Genomic DNA, 19868 nt, shown 5'->3' on the forward strand with positions numbered 1-19868 from the left:
TTTCTTGCGTCTTCACTTTTCTTAATGGCTGTTCCATCCATATATTCATATAGTTTCTCTTGAATACATACTTGAACTCCCCTCTGTTACTGAAAAATGATATTGTGCATCAGGTGCCAGGCAATTACCTTAGGCACCATTAAAGTCAGACAGCATAAAATGCAATCCCAAAACAACACTCGTATACTTTACAGGACTCAGGTGCAAGAGCACAGACAGCATAAAATGCAATCTCAAAACAACACTCATATACTTTACAGGATTCAGGTGCAAGAGCTCTAACTTTAGCTCATTCCTTTTACACGTAGTTACAGCCCTACCCATATGCCTCTTTGAAAGTTGAAATGTAGATTCAATGCAGTAAATTTCCCAGGAAAGAAAAAATTAGGCACAGAACAGCTTACCTTCTCACATCATGTCCCCTCAAGGATTATAGTGTTAAGTGCCCTTATCTTATCCATTTCCTAATTTAAGGCACAAACCATATGCTATGACAACTATAAGCCAATGCAGCAAAAGGAACAGAATTCCTGCATGTACATATTAGTAGTAAAGGTCGGACCAACTACTATGCTTGTTAGATACATATTGAGCAACCACTCAAACATCTCCAATGGTAATATCGCCGTGCATTTTTTTCTGAACAGCTTTCACTGCAGCAACCCTTGCTGCATTGGCTGCTCTGTTGGCAGCAGCTATAGCTTTATTTACTCTTTCATCGACTCGAGGAATTTCATATGCTTTCTGAGCTGCACACCTTGCTTCCTGAAAAACAAGCACCAAAGATATTGAATAATGAACCTGCAATTCATTATTTCTTAATAGCTAGGTATACTTCTTTCTTCTTTTTACTCCCAAACCCAATCCCTCCTTTATCGCTCTCCTATCATCCCAGTCCAAATAATTGAAGAAAAAAAGAAAAACCCAGTACAAGTAATTGTCGCACCCAAATATACAATAATGAAAGCCATTCTGAATTAAAATAAAATGCGTTAACCGTCCCCCTTTTGCCTCCCCGTCCTCCCAACCAAAATGTACAGCCCATTAGAATTGACTACTAAAACACCAATATCTAAGGAAGAAAACAATACAACTTAGAAAAGATGCACTAGTGTGCTTATAGTCAAGGTTCAGAATGCAATATTTTACATAAATTTCTAATAGCAGCCTTCAAAATAATGAAAACTATGGTATTGCTAATATATGAACATTGACGAGGTTAATAAGTGAATATTGAAGAGTACCTGTACTGCATTCAAGACTTTTGAATGGTTCACAGCCATGGGGCATCCTGGTTGAGAATTCTGTGTGCTAGGGGTCTCCAGCACACCATGATGCCAGTGGCCAGACTGCCTTTCACCATTTCTAAATGTATACATTCCAAGACCTTGTTTTCTTCCCTCATACCAAGCACCTTCATACTGGTGACCATTGGCAAAGTGATACACACCAAACCCATGCATTTTGTCTGCAAAATACTCTCCAGCATAGGTGTCACCATTTCTGCAAATAAGTACAAGTCCCTTCATCAATTGGATGATTCATCACATGGGTGAAACATGCCTTCCGTCCTTAAGCATAATGATACAGGTTTATGACATGGTTTTTTTTAAGATTAAACTTTTAAAAGCAATAAGGAAAATACTGAGGAGAATCTTAGCACCCTCCCTGACCGTCCTTGAGTGAGAATGGATGAGTTTTGCAGGAAAATTGGTATCCTACATTTTGGGTGCAGAATGAGATCTTTGCATTCCATTCTACATTCTCGTCTACCCTTGTTCATGGAGAAATATTGGCAAAAAAAAAGAGATTTATGGACTGAATAATTGTGAAGTTGAATAGATTTATTATATTTTAAAGCTAGGATGCCAGTTTGGGTTCAGGTTCGAGTTTGAAGAACCAGTTTCCCAGTACAGCAAAATTTTGAAAAGCGGTTTGGGTCCGTTTGGGTTCGTTAGTAGAAAAACATGTAAAAATTACACACATTTATGCAGCCTAGAAGCATGAGCTAAGATTAGAATGTCACATGGTATCATAAAAGCAACAAGAAGCTTGTGAGTAATTGAGCATGCCGTCAATGCTTCAAAATACAAAGCAATTTGTATTCCATTTGATCAATGACTAGAATCGTGTTTCAAAGATTTCAAGTAAATTGTGCCTTTGGGGTCTTAAAGGCACATGTGAACAATCTATATAACAATTTAGATATTAATCAAAGGAAAAAAATAAGAAACAAAGGCAAAGAAAAAGAGGAATGCATGCACATTCATGTTTATCTTCTCTACAACCTAAGAAGACTTCCGAGCAGTTGCAAGAATATTATGTGATCTTCCCATTATTATACATTTCTCTAGGATGTATAATGAAACAATGAAAAGCAATGATAAATACTTGGTCCATATGTAGAATATGAGCTTTTGGAACTGCTTCTATGAGCCGCTTGGGCTATTGATTGGATCACTCAGCTAACTTCTTCTCAAAATGTGATTCCTTTACCTTGCAAACTCGTCTATTTTTCATTTCAGTCAATGTCTGGAATGTATTTGTAATTTGAATATATGCAGAATAGTGGTTCTCACCCATTTGCTTAGATAAGTTTGTCATTGATTCTTAGAAATTCGCCCAGGCCTGCCTGGGTCCAAATTGGGCGAGGTCTGTTTCGAACGACCCACAGGCGGAACAGACCAGAAACACATACCAGTTTAAAGCAGAGCTGGTCCAGGGGCCTAGTGGGGGCCAAACTGACCATCCTAGTTTTTAAATAACATTTTAAGACCCAAAAAGGGCATGCATGCTTAATATTACCATTCTACTTATTCGCACAAGGAAACAGGGTAAAACCATATCTATACTAAAATTCTCACATTCATGTATCTTTGCGGCATAAATCATGCCTTATTGTATAATTCACTTCTAAGATCATAATTTTATATCTTGTTGCCACTGTCTCGCTTTTAAACTCAGTCTGGCAGTACAGTGAGGCATGACACTGAATATGCATAATAAAATGAAAAAACATGTGAAGGCTACAATTTATAAAATGTGGATGCAAGCATGGCAAAGCAATAGAATAATTCCATAAGTATTTAGAATAATATAGACTCAGAGAAGGTGACATGATTTGAGAAGACTGAAGAATGTGAGAATGAGACAACATTTATGGTGGTCTTGTTTCTGAGGTCAAAAGAGTGCAACACTAACTTGAGAGTTCAAAATTTATACAAATTTCCATTTTCAAATTAACATTCTACATTGATCACTTGTAAATCTATAGGTTCAGTTGATACAATCAAAACAAAAGGTGCACAGAGGTTAAATTAGTGTAAAGGAAAGCCTCAAAATATCAGAAAAATGGAGCAGAGCTGTGAAGCAGGTCTATAAAATACAAACTTTACTTCTTAATTCTTATCTGATCATTTTTTCTGCTTTGGTTTTGTCTGCACAATCTGGTTAGAAATTTCTAATATCCTAGAACAATATTTTTTCTTCCAAATATGTAATGTCCCCTCTAGTTCAAAGTAAATCAGGAAGAATTTAGTAAATGCTCTTTTAGTCCTCTTTTCTTGCATTTAATAAATTAGAAATGAACATATATATATATTTGTGAAATTACTCAAAGTAAATGCCAAAGTCACAAAAATATATATTCGATAATGGGACAAAGGAAAAATTTAGCAAAGAGACAAGATTAAGAGGAACCGTTAGCTGTTTTGGCAACGTGGCTCTGGTGAGCCAAGATAATAACTGAACATTTATTTGGCAGGAGTTTTTATTGGGATAGCAGCGTTCAATGAAGGGGAGAAAACTGGAAGATTGGAAGTCAGAGATTGACAGAGAGTACAGGGAAGGTATTCATCGAAGGGTTATTATCAGAGCTGAGAGATGCTCTCGGAATGGTCCACGCAGTAACGGGCATTGGTCGAGCTACTGTGTGCGCAGGGTCTCACTAATGGTATTTGCACTATCTTCAGTTAGCATTTCCGCCCAGGATAGTCTTTTCGGGAAGTCCGATAGCAGGGTGTGAATGATGAGCAAGCAGTCTATTCTCAGAAACTAAGTTTCCACCTGATAGGTTTGGCAAGCACATGGTGGTATTTGAAATAAGCATACTGCAACTTCATATAAGTTTCATCTGCAACCAAGTGGCAGGCAAATTGGATGGTTAACGGCAACACAGTTGTTTTAAGGCACTGGTATTACAATGAGAAAACAAGAGAAACGTGAATGCACTAAGCACATTACAGGAGCATAGACCCTTAGAGAATGACTTATAGGAAAACAGCATCCGCGAGTGACAGAGGGATTGCATTTAGAGACTCTATCCAGGGACTGTGAAAAGAATTTAATAGTTACAGGAGGAAGCCGTGGTCAATCCCTCAATCCTACTGCGAATAGTAGCAGTGCATTATGGAGGATTCCAGCATATTCTAAGTTACCAAGAAGCAGGAGATAATAGCTATAGCAAGTAAAGGAGCATCGATACTTGAAGGCCAAAGCATAGTAAAATTCAGGCGTCATTGCATAGCAGGAAAGGGCTACCCGAACTGGGTTTGAAATTCGAATTGATCAACTTAGAAGGGGGTCAACTATTGGATGGGTGGTTATCTCTGTCAACAAATCCCACAAAGCATTTCTTGCGCTTAGGAGGCAAGAATAAACTGTATGTACTTGTTACTAAAAATTCGTATTTCACGCATCTTGAGATTTTGTGAAGAATCCAGACTTAGTATCTTCTTGTTCTAAGTATCTTGAATCCTCATTGTCATGTGATCTTTTTACTGGTTAATAAGAAGCTGGTTGTAAAAAGAAAAAATTGGCCAAGGAAAACTAGTTTGTTAAATAGGGGTGGGTTGTTAAGCTCTTGATAAGCTCTTGGGAAATTCTCTGGTTATGCGCCCATTACAGCACTACATTCGCAGAAATAAGTCTAACACCAATTTGGACCAGCAGACTGAGATTGAGCAGTCTACCTTTCAGATAGAAATAATGGATGGTGATGCAAATGCTAGTGGGATTGAGAACACTTTGGGTGAATTTTCAAAAGACACAACGAGATATGATGATTCTAATGGTTCAATCACAACAGCAAATGACTCAAATGCTCACACAACTGGTTCAACAACGTGCAGATAATGGAAATCATGACAACACCACAAACCAAGGGAACAATGGAAATAGGGGACAAAGCTCTATTTCAAATGTGCAAGGGAACAATGGCTCAACAATTCACTCCAGGCCACTAATGCCTACCTTCAATCAAGCTAAAGACCAGCAGCGAATGAGCCAACGGACCAAGAATTCAATAGACAACTATGGGCTGATTTCCAGGATGAAATGCCCTTTCCAGATTATATTGCCTTTAGGGAAAGGAATAGGCCGTGAAGGGGAAATGGTGATAGATACCAAAATCAAGATTTGCAGCAAAGAGTGGGTAAAGTATCCATAGCATATACTTTGATGGGTCGGGAAAAATGAGAGCAAGATTGTGGGTTCAAAATTTGGATACATTTTTCCATCTTAAATCTATGGCTGAAGATGAAGCAATCAAATATGCAACCTTGCATTTGGAGGGGAGTGCTCACGATTGGTGGTATCATGGTTTGATTGCTTTGGGCCATGATCAAATTGTCACCTATGTTGAATTTACTGAAAGGTTGATTGATCGTTTTAATAAGAAAGATCCTGAGCTAGACTTCAAAGAGTTGGCACCATTACACAATGGTGAACCATGGAGAATTATATTTCAGATTTCCGAAAGATTTTTTGTTTCAGTAACTGATATTTCGAAGAGGAGGGTGGTTCCTTTCATAGACGGATTAATGGAGCCATTAAAGGGTTGGGTTAAGGCTTTAAACCCAACTAATTTGCAGGATGCCATTAAAAGGCAAGGGAAATGGAAACTTCTACTTCAAGAAGCAATCACTTTCCAACGAATCTCCATCACAGAAGGGACAAAGACAAAAAACATTCTCTTAAGGATGTTGATCAGTCCAAGAAAGCGCAGATCGCATTAGATGATGAACAATTGACTGAGTTGAAAAAAAGGAAATTATGTTTCCAATGTAGGGAACCTTGGGACTCAACTCATAAGTGTCCATTGAAGGCAAAGGTGAAACAAATAGAGTATTTTACAGCCCTTGAATCAAGATCTGAAAATTTTGAACAGCAGTCCGAATCAAGCTCAAGTGAAGAAAATTCTAAATTAGACGACTCAGCAGGTGAACACAAGGGGAAGAGTTGCATAGCCCAATTAACAAGGTTGCAGAAAATTGAGTCATTTAGAGTTAGAGGGGTGTTGTGTGGGCAGTGAATAATCACATTAATAGATACCGGTGCAAACCATAATTTCATAGATGGAGTAGTTGTATGAAGAGGTTTGAGGACTGAAGAATGAGAAAGATTTAGAGTAATGGTTGCTGATCGATTCACAATCACCTACACATGTAAGATATCAAACTTATGCATTCAGCTGGGAGAGTATGAATTGAGAAATGACTTCTATGTGGTAAGCATTGGAGACACGGACGCGGTGCTTTGCATCCAATGGCTGTGGTCACTTGGTTAATTTAGAATGAACTTGCAAACAATGGAAATGAAATTTGGAGTTGAGGGGAAGAAGTTTCTTCTTAAAGGGATAACAAGAGGTAGACCAAAGATTGTTTCCTTCAAAAGAATGGAAAGGTTAACGAGGCATGATCAAGTGGAGTAGGCAGTAGAGTGTGTTTTCTCACCAAATGATTTAGGACAGCATAATAAGAGTTTCCAGCATGAGATTAAGGTGTTGTTGGATAAGTACAGCAAGGTATTTAGTGACATCCCACACGGCATCCCACCAGAGAGAGGCATTGAACACATAATAGAGTTGGAGGAAGGTGTCAAATTAGTCATAACCACACTTTATAGGCACTCAAAAAAACATAAAGATGAGATGGAGAAGGCAATCAAAGAGTTGTTGAAAATGGGTCATATTAGGCCAAGTAAAAGTCCCTTTGCTTCATCCGTGGTCTTACTGAAAAAGAAAGATGGAACCATAAGCATGTGTATTGATTACAAGGCCTTAAACAAAAGAACAATCAAGATTGTTACCCCATTCCACGCATTGATGAGTTGATTGATGAGCTGCATGGAGCTTGCTTCTTTTCCCAGATAGATTTGAGATCTGGGTACCACCAAATCAAAGTAAGGGAAAAGGACGTGGAGAAGACAGCATTTAGGTGTCATTATGGGCACTACAAGTTTCTAGTCATGCCCTTTGGGCTGACTAATGCACCAGCGACCTTCCAATCCTGTATGAACCAGATTTTTATCAAGCAGCTCTGTAAGTTTGTTTTGATATTTTTTAATGACATTTTAATATAAAGCAAGACATGGGATGAACACTTGAAACATTTCTAGGAGGTGCTTGGTATTTTGGAGAAGGAATCTTTGTTTGCTAAGGAGTTTAAATGTAAATGTGGTTCATCAGAATTGTTGTGCCTTGGTCACATTATCAGCTCCAAAGGAATTAGTGTTGACCCGGAAAAAATCAACGCAATCATGGATTGGCCCCCTCCTACAAATTTATCACAACTAAAAGGTTTCTTTGGGTTGCGTGGATTTTATAGGAGATTTGTTAAAGGTTTTTCAGGTGGCTGCTCCATTGACTGATTTGACAAAAAAGGGAGCATTTGCATGGTCAAATGAAGCACGAAAATGCTTTGACCAGTTTAAGGAACTTGAGAGTTCATGCCCGGTGTTAGCAATACCTGATTTTACTAAACCATTTGAGCTGGAATGTGAAGCATCAGGTGAAAGGATAGGTGTTGTTCTAACAGAAAATAAACACCCTATTGCCTTTGAAAGTAGAAAATTGAGAGATGCTGAAAAGAGTTATTCAATTTATAACAAAGAGATGTTGGCAATAATGCACTCTTGCCAAGTTTAGGCAATATTTAGTGGGGAGTAAATTCACTGTTAGAACAGATCACAATAGTCTCAAATACTTCCTAAACCAGCAAGACTTAAGTGAAAGACAGCAAAAATGGGTGAGTAAATTACAGACCTATGACTTTGACATTGTCTATGTAAGGGTAAAAGAAACAGTGTGGCTAATGCCTTATCTAGAAGACCACATTTATGCTCCATAGTAGAGATAACAGCTAATTGGAAATAGAATATTACACCTGAATATGCTAAAGATGATTGGGCCTCAAACTTACTTGAAGGCAGAATTCATGATGACAGGTATAAGGTGAAAAATGAGTTGATACTCTATAAGGATAGAGTGTTTCTTATTGCCAAGCTCCAAGTTCAAATTGGAGATTTTGAAGTCTTTTCATAATGCTCCTATGGCTAGTCATCCGGGTTTCTTTGAAACATACAAACAAATTAGAGAAAGATTCAGTTGGAAAGGACTATAACTTGAATTTTAGAGATTTGTACAACAGTGCCCAACATGCCAACAAAACAAACATGAAAATACTTACCTAATCAATCTATTAGAGCCCATGCCCATTTGAAACCAAAAGTGGGAAAGTATTTCAATGGACTTTATAACCCGTTTACCGGTTGTTTGTTCAAGGTAAAAATTGCATATATGTTGTAGTTGATAGATTGACTAAATTTGCACTTTTTTTCCTATATTGGCTCCATATTCAGCAGTACAAGTAGCAGATCTTTTCTTCAAAGAAATTTCCAGACTTCATGGACTGCCCAGGAGCATAGTAAGTGACAGGGATAGCAAATTGATAAGTTTGTTTTGGCAAGAATTATTCAGGTTTTGTGGAACCGAACCAAATCCCAGCACTAGTTATCATCCACAAACAGATGGTCAAATTGAAATTGTTGAAAAGTGGCAGGAAGGGTACCTAAGAAACTTTGTTTCAGGACAGCAAAAGCAATAGATTAAGTGGTTACACATCAGTGAGTATTGTTATAATTCAACCTATACATGTCCATCAAGATGTCTTCTTACATGGCACTCTATGGTTATGAACCACCCAGTGTTTTAGATCTGGTTTTGACAGATAGTGGAGTACCCAAAGCTTCAAATTTATTACAGCAGAGTAAGGACATAGTGAAAGCGTTGTAGGAGAATGTCTAGCAGGATGAAAATCAACAGAAGCAATATGAAGACCAGCACAGGGTTAAGAGGCATTTCGAAGTCAGAGACTTAGTATATTTGAGGTTGCAGCCGTACCAACAATCTTCTCTCAAGAAAAGTTGAGCTGAGAAATTGAAACCAAGGTTTTATGGACCATACAGGGTGCTCCGGCAAATCGAAGAGGTAGCTTATGAGCTAGAACTACCTACAAAGAACAAGATGCACGATGTCTTTCATGTATCCATGCCCAAAAAAGCTTTGGTACATAAGGTTATTCCTTCAACAGTATTGCCACCATTGAACAAAGAACGAAGCTCGGTGCTAGTTCCTAAAGCGATCATTGAGACAAGGGAAAGAAACCTCCGCAAGCGCGTGATCAGGGAGTACTTAGTGAAATGGAAAGACTTCCGGTGGAAGACGCAACTTGGGAAAACTAGCAGATCTGGTCTCACCCAGCCTTGAATTGCTAGAGGCTAAGAAATTCTTGGGAAGGGAGAACTGTAATGTCCCCCTCTAGATCGAAGTAAATCAGGAAGAGTTTATTAAATGCTCTTTTAGTCCTCTTTTCTTGCATTTAATAAATTAGAAATGAACATATATATATTTGTGAAATTACTCAAAGTAAATGCCAAAGTCACAAAAATATATATTCGATAGTGGGACAAAGGGAAAATTTAGCAAAGAGACCAGAATAAGAGGAATCATTAGCTGTTTTGGCAACGTGGTAACTAGGTGTTTCTTTGGTTGGAATTTTTATTGTGATGGCAGCGTTCAATGAAGGAAAGAAAATTGGAAGATTGGAAGTCAGAAATTGACAGAGAATACAGGGAAGGTATTCATCGAAGGGCTACTGTCAGAGTTGAGAGATGCTCTTGGAATGGTCCAGGAAGTAATGGGCAATTCATTGGTCAGGCTACTATGTGTGCATAGTATCACTGATGGTATTTGCACTATCTTCGGTTAGCATTGCCGGCCAGGATAGTCTTTTCAGGAAGTCCGATAGCAGGGTGTGAATGATGAGCAAGCAGCCTATTCTCAAAAACTAAGTTCCCACCCGACAAGTTTGGCAAGCACGTAGCAGTATTTGAAATAAGCATATTTCAACTCCGTATAAGTTTCATCTGCAACCAAGAGGCAAGTGAATTGGATGGTTAACAGCAACAGAGTTGTTTGAAGGCGTCAGTATTGCAATGAGAAAACAAGGGAAACATGAATGCACTAAGCATGTTACAGGAGCATCAACCCTTAGCGAATAACTTATAGGAAAATAGCATCCGTGAGTGACTGGGGATCGCATTTAGAGACTCTATTCAGGGATGGTGAAAATAATTTAATGGTTGCAGGATGAAGTCGTGGTCAATCCTTCAATCCGACTGCAAACAGTAATAGTGCATCGTGGAGGATTCCTGCATATTCTAAGTTACCAAGAAGCGGGAGATAATAGCTATAGCAAGTAAAGGAGCGTTGATACTTGGAAGCCAAGGCATAGTAACATCCAGGTGTCACTGCATAGCAGGAAAGGGCTACCCGAACTGGGTTTGAATTGAGTAACTTAGAAAGGGGTCAACTATTGGATGGGCGGTTATCTCTGTTGACAAATCCCACAAAGCATTTCTTGTGCTTAGGAGGCAAGAATAAACTGTATGTACTTGTTACTAAAAATTTGTATTTCATGCATCTTTAGATTTTGTGAAGAATCCAGACTTAGTATCTTGTTGTTCTAAGTATCTTGAATCCGCACTGTCGTGTGATCTTTTTACTGGTTAATAAGAAGCTGGTTGTAAAAAGAAAAAATTGGCCCAGGAAAACTGGTTTGTTAAATAGGGGTGGGTTGCTATAAAATATGCATTCATTTTTATTCAGTAGAACCCTCCAAAAATTTTATCAAACTTTTGTCATTAATAACATCAGGAAATAGTGAATTCTCATTGAGCTATTCATAAGTTGACTCGATAAATTTCAAAAATATATCGAAATCAATACCACACACTTAAGAGCTTTCAAAGAAAAATGTTGCCATGTTCTAGACTTGCACAAAATGAGAAGTGTTAACAACGATTTCTAAACTGCCCAGAAGGTTGTGCTGTAATGGTGAGAGCGATTGTGAGGAACTCAGTCAACATGTGAAAAGATCTTCATCTAACAACCATGGGGAGCTTCTGAGTAAAATGCAAACTAATTAAAAGGATGTTATCTGTGCTATCTGGTTTTAAAGGCAGCCTGCACCTCAACTAAAAGATATAGGCCATAGCCAACAAACGAAAAAAAATCAATATACACAGAATATATATCCTCATGATTTTGTTTTTTAGATAAAGAGATTCACCATCTATCATAATACTCCTCTAAATCAATCCGTTCCAATAAATAATTTTTGATTATTTTATCAAAAACATGCATACCTAAAATGATAGTATCCGAGGCCATGCTTGACGCCCCACTTGAACTCCCCCACATACCGACTTCCATCATCACAAATGTGAACACCATAACCATGGCTCTGTCCATTACACCACTCCCCTGCATACACATCTCCAGTGTAAAATCTATAAACCCCATAACCATGCCGGAAACCCTGTCTGTACTGACCTCTATAACGGCTGCCTCTGGCCCATGTCTCAACCCCATAACCATCATATTTTCCATCAATCCAATCCCCTTCATAGCTTCCACTCATATAATAATAATAGACACCACTGCCAGAGCACTTACCCTGATGAAATTCCCCCTCATACATATCCCCATTGGTGTAAACCCTCACTGCTTCTCTGGATACTATATTGCTGGTCCTCTCAGAGCCAATTGTCCATGTGACCAGGGTCTTAGCTAATAAAGCCCTCTTTTTTTCTCTGTCTTGTATCAAAAAAGCCACAAGGGGCTTGGAGGCAAGCCAGCCCCATGTCTTATGCACCCCAAGTTTGCCTCTGGGGAAGGAGGGCCACCTGTGGGATAGTATGAGGTTTCGGTATGCAATTCTCAATGATATTACCACTGCTATCATAAACACCACTGCTGCGAGGCAATCAAGCCAAAAACTCCATACTATTGCTGCTTCAGAAGATTGTAGATCAGAAAGGAGCATCCCATCTTCATCCTCATCATAACCTTGCATCTACAAAAAAGTAAAGGAAAGGTGCTTTAAGTTCTACGATGCATTTTTCCCTGCCATTATTACCATGTAGCCAGTAATTATTTAAAAGCTGGAAGTGTAAGGAAAGTTTCAAGGACAACGGACTTTTTTCTACTTAAAGATGCCTGACAAATCTTTGGAGGTACAAGAAAGTAAAAACTATGTCAAAAAGAAACTACGAAAATAAGACACAACACAGAATCTATTGATGATCTTCTACAATATTCCAAGAAAATAAATCATATATGTCAAAGTAGATCACTGAGAACAGGTGAAAGATGAACTCTCTCATGGAAAAGTGAAAAAAAGCATGAATGTAAAACAATGATCTACATGTTTAACTACTAAATGAACTTTATTAAAACTTACCTTTTTAACCTCCTTTATTATTCATGATATAAGCAATGTAATTATATACAAAATGCTTATTTCAGCATCCAGGAATTGGACTTGAGAATATAACTTAGAGTCTTTCTTACTATGTTAGCTGTAGCAATGCACCATCATAGCCACTGCATTTTTTAACTGAATCTACAAAGCCTTAGATTAGTTGGCCAAGGACATTGAAACTAAGGACTTTATAACTGATAATGATTACTTTTTTTAGCAATATCATATGTGATGAACATGTAAACTTGATGAGACCATGGTGGTTGATATAAATAAATTTAGGCATGTTTATTGCTAGAAGTTAAACAAATTTGCATAGAAAATTTAAAATGTACCATTTTTTATGACCAGGATGTGTGGCGATGAAATGAGCTAGAAATCTAATTTATATTCTGATTTACATGTATTTATCATTTTACATTATCCAACATACCACAATCCAATTGGTAGATGTGTAGGTAAAGATAGCAGTGAATAATGGCCATGTGGGAGAAGACATTCAAGCGGAAATTTTGTATACACCACTAATATTAACCAAATGCCCATGGAAACAATCAGCAGAAATTTACTTCAGATGAAAAAACATAGCACATAAAAAGTGTACTCAAGACAGAAAAGGCAACCTTGATAATAAAAGTCAAAGAGGATACATATTCAAAGGCCTGGAAGTCGAAAGGAATTTCAAGAGTGAAATAGAAATCAGCACAATGCAAAGGGTGCCTTCAAGATCTGAGAAAATAAGAATAATCCAGACAGCCACGCCTGTAGTTAGGAGTTTAAGAAAAATTGTCTGAAAAAATTAAGGTTTACATCTTCAGAGGAATCTGGGAATGATGACTGTAGGAAAATGACAAAGGTGTCTCTCGATAATTTTAGAAGTGTAAGTTGTCTACAAAAACAAAAGGGAGTAATGGGGAAGGTTGTCATAACACGTAGTTTACACCCTTCTAAAAAAACAATGGGGTTTTCTGGAAATAGGACAGAAAATAGCCAGTGATGAGCAAAGTGAAACAAGTAGACACGGTACAGTGTTACAATTTGAATAAAGGGACCAGATTGCCATGCCCTTGCACCATTCGTGCTCCTATTCTTAAATCCCTGCAACAAATCTGATGGTTTTTGTATTGTGTATGTGTAACATGTGATGACTTGTACATGCTTCTCTACAGTATATGTTAAAGTGTTTGAGCAGGGAGTTCAAGTCATGAAAGGAATTTGTTAACTAAAAAAAAGCACTCCTCAATGACTTTAACTCGGGGAATCTGATAATGTTAATGAAGTGGAGGAAAAGAAGTATGATGTCTCCCTCTAAGTACTTTGACATCCTATGCAGCATGGGAAGAAAAAACCATATTCCAGCAAGCTCAAGAACTATTCTATGATTTTAAATGTTTAAAATTGGAAATAAGATGGGCTAGTACAGGGAGGTGGAAACAGCCAGACAGTCAACTAGGTGCAGTTGGCTAGTACAAGGAGGTGATTAATTGTCTGCTGCCAAAGGACAGCAATACCCCTGGGTGATCATAGCTTCACAGAGAGAGAGAGAGAGAGAGAGAGAGAGAGAGAGTAGCACAAGATCGTGGATATGCCTGTCTAGAGATTGATAAAAATTGAGTAGCAAAGTCAACGATGGAGAAGAACCTACTCCTCTTTACTGGTGAATAATCTTGCTTGATCGATTGTTATCTATTTGTAAACTCATTTCGTGATATCCCCTAATGACTTTGGTTTTATGCAGGTTCTATGAATAATTACAATGTGCAAGCCTCTGTGAGTCCTGGATTCGTGGCTCAAGTCTGGTTAATACTAGAAAAATCACTGACCTTTCAAAATTTGTTAAGGTGCAAATGTTTAATGGAATAAGTTCCAGTGAGTCAATCATCAGTTAGTTACCAGTTAGCTGACCCACTTCAGAATTATGCATTCACTGCAAGACTAATCAGGTCAAACAGCAGACTCACTTCCGGAGTTTGGCAAGGAAGTGAAAAATTGTAGAGAAGAAAGGAATTGTGGGACATCAATGAAACTACTTCAACCTTGTTATGTTGGGTATTCTTAATCAAGTTGAAGATAAATCTACTCCTAAATTTTGTTTGTGCATCATCTATCCCAATTACTCTACCCTATTCTCTATGTCGAAATTACATAAAGATTGCAAATACTAACATGCAGAGTGGAGCAAAGACAAGGCTATCCAAAATTCCAACATTGATGAACATTGAAAACCAGTTGTCGGTGAGAGGAGCATTGCAGATGCACAAACAATCTTCACTTTTTCATTTAAAATGCACATCACCCTTGCAAAAATTGCATAATCAGGTGGAGGCCTTTTGATGCATCAGGCATATGATAAACAAGAGATTACTTAACTCTGTTGTTATTTTCAACTATTAATTAATTAATTGTAATAAACAAGGAAACCCAACTGAGCAGTTGTTCTCCATTGTTCCATCTTGCTTTCTAGGGACTACCTGAACATGAATTTGAAAAGAGGATCCAATTGAAAGGATGAAATAAGTTCTGAAGCTTTGAGAGACCACTTTTGACAACTTTGTAGTTTTCTGTCAAGTGCTTTTTCTATTGGTTCTCTGTCTTAATGTCTGGTTTGTATGCCTATGTGGAGAATACATCAACTGAACTTTTAACACAAACAAGCCTGGAGAGATCACTTGAGTACTCCTCGTGTTGATTTAGATAGTCATTTAGCCGATTTAGTACTTAGCCTTGTCTACCTGAATTATCTCTAGCATGGCTAGGTTGAAAATACCAACCCATATCTTAATTGAAGCTTAACGAACATTCAAAATTTGTTTCGAAGCTTTTTGGTGTGGGATTGTGTCATGAGTCTAATGTAGGTGAGCAAGATCCTGAAAAGTGACAAACCCTCATGCCTTTACTCAAACGAAGTTACTGGGCTAAAAAAATTCAAATTTGTTCTCAGCTAGTTTTTGTGATCTCAACACAGTTGATTCATCTTAATTGTCCACCTTACTCCAGATAAAGGATTCAGAGAAAACCAGATTTCAAATGGTATAGGGAACAAAATATGGTTCAAACAAATTCTGCCAAGCTCTTGCTTCTGGGTGCTCCAAAGAGAAACAAACCTGAAATCAGATTTTTAATCCATCTTATAGAAGAGTCAGGTCCAATTGCCTAAGCTTTATGCCTTGTAACTATTTTCCCTTTCCAGACATCAAGCATCAGAAAATTAGATTGAAAAAAGAATTGAGACCTATAATTGCTTTTGGACCACTTTTCCCTTGATTTCATCCCTCAGTAGTCCAAAGTAAATACATATCAGATATTGAGGTATGCCTTAGTTTAATCAAATGATATATACATAAATCTCACGCATATGTTTATCAGTTTCAACTTGGGAGTATCTGTTAAACCAGAATTGGATGGTTGTATAGTAGATCCCACTTAATCCAATTGGAGCATCATCTCAGGGTGCACATAATCACACCACATGAATGGGAAATTGATGGGAGATTGAGACTTGTATCCTTTCTGAAGCATTGCACTTCCTATTGATACCTTTTCTCATGGAATTATACATTTAAATATGGTTCCAAAATCATAGTTCACACCACAACATATGAAGATTTTGCATCTAAAACCTTCTCAGAACCGTAATAACCAAGTTGTCTGAGGCCAAAATTTAATTATAAACCATTATAAAATACTTTTGGGCATGACAATTTAGTTTTTTGACTTGGATGTTTTGGTACAGTTAAGTACCTATCTCATCCCAGGTGGAAGAACAGCAAAATCATACCAAATGTTCAGAAGAGCAGTGTGAGATAATGCCAGGTGTCATGACTGTGTAAATGGTGTTTGGACCCCCATTCTGCTTTGATTTTCCTAACAGCTGTTCCAAACCCATTCCAAATTCAAAATAGGGCCCAAATAGTTTAATGTATTTGGATCTGAAGCTCTGTAACATAGTCATTTTTCAGCTTCATTGATGTAAAGATAGTTGAACAATTTAAATCTTAAGAGCCAAGGGTAGTGACTTCATGCCACAAGCTTCTTAAGAGTAACGGGATCAAGACATGTATACTTAGTCCCCATAGCAACACCAAGAGATCCTGTTGGATAGCCAGCAATCCGGCTGGGCACCAGAGAGAAGCATCTGTTGATAAAGGAGGCCCCTTCAAATTCAATGGGCAGCTTTTGCGCGTGCACAGTAGCATAGTCATTGATCCGATTCCAGCCACGGAGCAAACACCACTAGCACCGGTACTAGTGGTGGGACCTAAAGTCATAAATCCATTACACATACAAAATAAGACCAGAACAGAAAAATGTATTTCAATTCAAAAGCTTATTTGTAACTTGGACATTTTTGGGACTCCTCAGGGCAAATATTGTTTGGCTCTTAAAGAGTCACAGGTGGTGAGATCATGCAACATATTTCTGAGTAACAAGATCAAGGCAGCTATGATCCCTTAAGTCGCAAACCTATTACAAATCCACAATTAGGCCCGAGCTGTTTAATGTACTGAATCCAAACGCTTAAGCTTTGTGACTTGGTCATTTTATGGATTCCTTGGGGTAACTCCTAAAGAAAAGGGTGTTGAGATCATGCCACATATTTCTAAGGAGAAACAGGATGATGATAAGCATAATCTCCTTAAGTCATAGTCGCAAATACAAGAGAAGTGGACTACACACAAAATTGGGATTGTAAAAAGTTTAATCCAAGATCACAACTGCTTTGGTGTCACGCCTCTTATGGTCAAAATGCATCCCAAGGTGTTCCAAAGTAAGTTCAGATTCAAGGCATTAATGCAGTTATATGGTCATCAACTTGAGCCGCTTACATTATATCTTGGTCAATTTCTACGTTTATCCGGACTTTAAGTAAAATCAGATTCAAGTTATATTTGGTTCCAGAATACAAGGACCAAAGGTTCGAGTCATAATCCGGAATAAAGGTTCAATGTTCGAGTTGGAGCCACGATCAAAGTTAAAACTGCTATAACATTTGATTGGGCCTTGAATAAATCATGTCACGCCTAACAAGTTCAGAGTCTCGATTTGCACAAATTCAAACTCAAGATGATATCATATTTCTTAAGGATTTGACACTCTAGCTCCTCGGAGGCTCCAATACTGTTCGCAGTTGAGTGTATGACATTTATCCTAATCAGCATTTTTTAGACAAATTTACATCACTATTTTCTTGTATCTAATTCGTTCACCGATAAATTCATTTTTTTGAAGTTTTATTTCTAAATAAATATTTAAATAGCAAATTTGAAAAAAAAGGAACCTGCGTTTGTTCTGGCGATTGGGCGGCCCTGAAATACCACCAGAGGCACGGGATGGAAACAATGACGAGCGGCGGCAGAAAGACTCGAAACCTCAACCTGACCTTTACCCTCCGACCTCCAAGCATAATCTCCTTTTTCCCCATTTCCTGCCACAGCCATTTTATGGATGGCGGCGGGGGCGGCGGTGGGTGCTGCTTGTGGTGACGCAAAAGCGCTGCCGCCGCGGCCTCTTTGAGGCAGGGGAAGGGCACCTCCTGATTGGTGACATCAATCTTCACCTGCTGCTGCACCCGCTTGTGAGGGGTTGTGAGCGCTTCATCTGCCCAAACACCACTACTATTCGCAGCGGCGGGGGCGGCCGTAGATAAAGACAGGAGAGGAGGCCTCCGATAATCAGAAGAAGCTCCTCTGCTTTCCTTACCAATCTGTAACTCTGACTTCTTCTGGTGCATTCCTAACAAAACAACTGCATTCTCTCTCCTCTTCTCTATTTTCTCTGCCTCAGCGCTACCGCATATTTGCACATTTGGGGGATTTCGTTATCATATAAGTCTTCCTGAAGATAAATGTAAAAATAAAAAGAATGATGATTTAAATTTATCTGAACAAATCCAAAACTGCGGCGATCAACGGTGGTATGTTATTGCCCGCTAAAATCTGTGGAAATTATCCATCCCCGACTGTTTCAACGCCCTTAAAAAATTCACAGGATTAAAATCAAATGCGTATGCAGATTAGATTAATTTAATCGATGTAGACAATCTCACCAGCTCGACAGCTGTGTTTATCGCGATTGGCTTATGTTATCTGATTATCCAATTATGGCATTCCCTTCCTTCTCCCCACAATTTCTCCTTTTTTGTAAAGCAAAATAATGTTTGTTTATAGTAATCTGATTCTGTTTCACATATTTTTAGCGAAATAGATTTGTTTTATTTCTTCCCCCTTGATTTTGTCAACTATCATGATACATAATACATTGATTATACGCATTTAAAATTTGAATTTAGTGTAAATTAAGGTGAAGTAGATACAACTGTAAACTTTTAAAAATCAAATTTTCAAAAGTCTTTGTTTTCCCTTATCTAGAATCTATTTTATGAATTAATGAAAATATGGAATAGTTCAAATTGTGTATTAAGATAAGTTTAGAGAGAATTTTTTAGACATTTGTGTTGATTTGATTTCCAATTTAACTATTATTTAAGAGGTATAGTCACGTCAATCTATTTTTAAATGACATTTGTATTAACTTTTCTTTCTATTTAACTAATATCAAATTATTTTTTAAATTTTATTTTAAATAATTTGATTTTTGTGTTGTCATATATGATATTGGATTGATTGTATACTAACGAGAATGAATTATTTTTTATATTTTTAAGTTAATAAATTATTTATAAAGTTAATATATTATTTCTATTATTTATCTCAATGATAATTGGCTTATTTCATTTGGTCTTATAGATATTGATTTATTTTGGGGAATTCAACTAGAATAGTAACTGGGAATTAGAATTTGTTTTCAATTTTCAATTTGGTGTGCCAAATTAGAATTGAGAATTGGAATTTGTATTCCTATTTTGGCCCCAAAATGAGTATTTGTCAGTCCACCAATATATATGTTATTGGAATTGCAATTCCTATTCCCATTTTAGCTTTTTCTTAGTTGATAAAATTTTCAACTCCGCTTCTTTTTTCAACATTATTCAACAACAAATCAAAGCTTTGTTGGCATTGATCCCTATCGAGCATCATTCTTGTCTTACCAACAACATGTTGATAGTAATCTTGATGAGATTCGCAAGTTTCTCTAGAATGTGCACCTAGACTCCATAGATTCATTGACTTAGATTATTTTTTCTTTGAATTCGTCATAGCCTTATAAGTTCAAGGAGCCAACATCTGCGATAAAATAAATAATTGTAGACGACAACGAATCAATCAAAATGTAAGTGACTAAAGGAATAGAGAGTAACAAACAAAA

At 37.5% G+C, this 19868-nt stretch overlaps 1 protein-coding gene across 1 annotated transcript; it reads right to left on the reverse strand.

The window, feature by feature from the left end:
- Positions 1-16: 16 nt before the first annotated feature.
- Positions 17-18737, reverse strand: LOC149573169 (uncharacterized). Its single transcript, XM_089814341.1, has 4 exons — positions 17881-18737; positions 11485-12194; positions 1245-1503; positions 17-765 (listed from the first exon to the last, which is right to left on the reverse strand). The coding sequence occupies exons 1-4, from the start codon at positions 18331-18333 to the stop codon at positions 601-603; spliced, it is 1587 nt and encodes a 528-aa protein (XP_089670467.1). The 5' UTR covers positions 18334-18737; the 3' UTR covers positions 17-600.
- Between the last annotated feature and the right edge of the window lie 1131 nt (positions 18738-19868).

The sequence above is a fragment of the Cupressus sempervirens genome, chromosome 2, assembly GCF_028749045.1.
Source record: "Cupressus sempervirens isolate cs-2001-9-10 chromosome 2, ASM2874904v1, whole genome shotgun sequence".
In the NCBI taxonomy this organism is placed as follows: domain Eukaryota; kingdom Viridiplantae; phylum Streptophyta; class Pinopsida; order Cupressales; family Cupressaceae; genus Cupressus; species Cupressus sempervirens.

Bases quoted from the DNA above. Each gene is read 5' to 3' on its own strand.
- LOC149573169 (XM_089814341.1), bottom strand. From the start codon at position 18,333: ATGCACCAGAAGAAGTCAGAGTTACAGATTGGTAAGGAAAGCAGAGGA. The intron at 1,504-11,484 runs GTATGCATGTTT...ACTTATTTGCAG, and splicing joins CTCGGATACTATCATTTTAG to AAATGGTGACACCTATGCTG. The intron at 766-1,244 runs GTACTCTTCAAT...CTTGTTTTTCAG, and splicing joins AAGTCTTGAATGCAGTACAG to GAAGCAAGGTGTGCAGCTCA.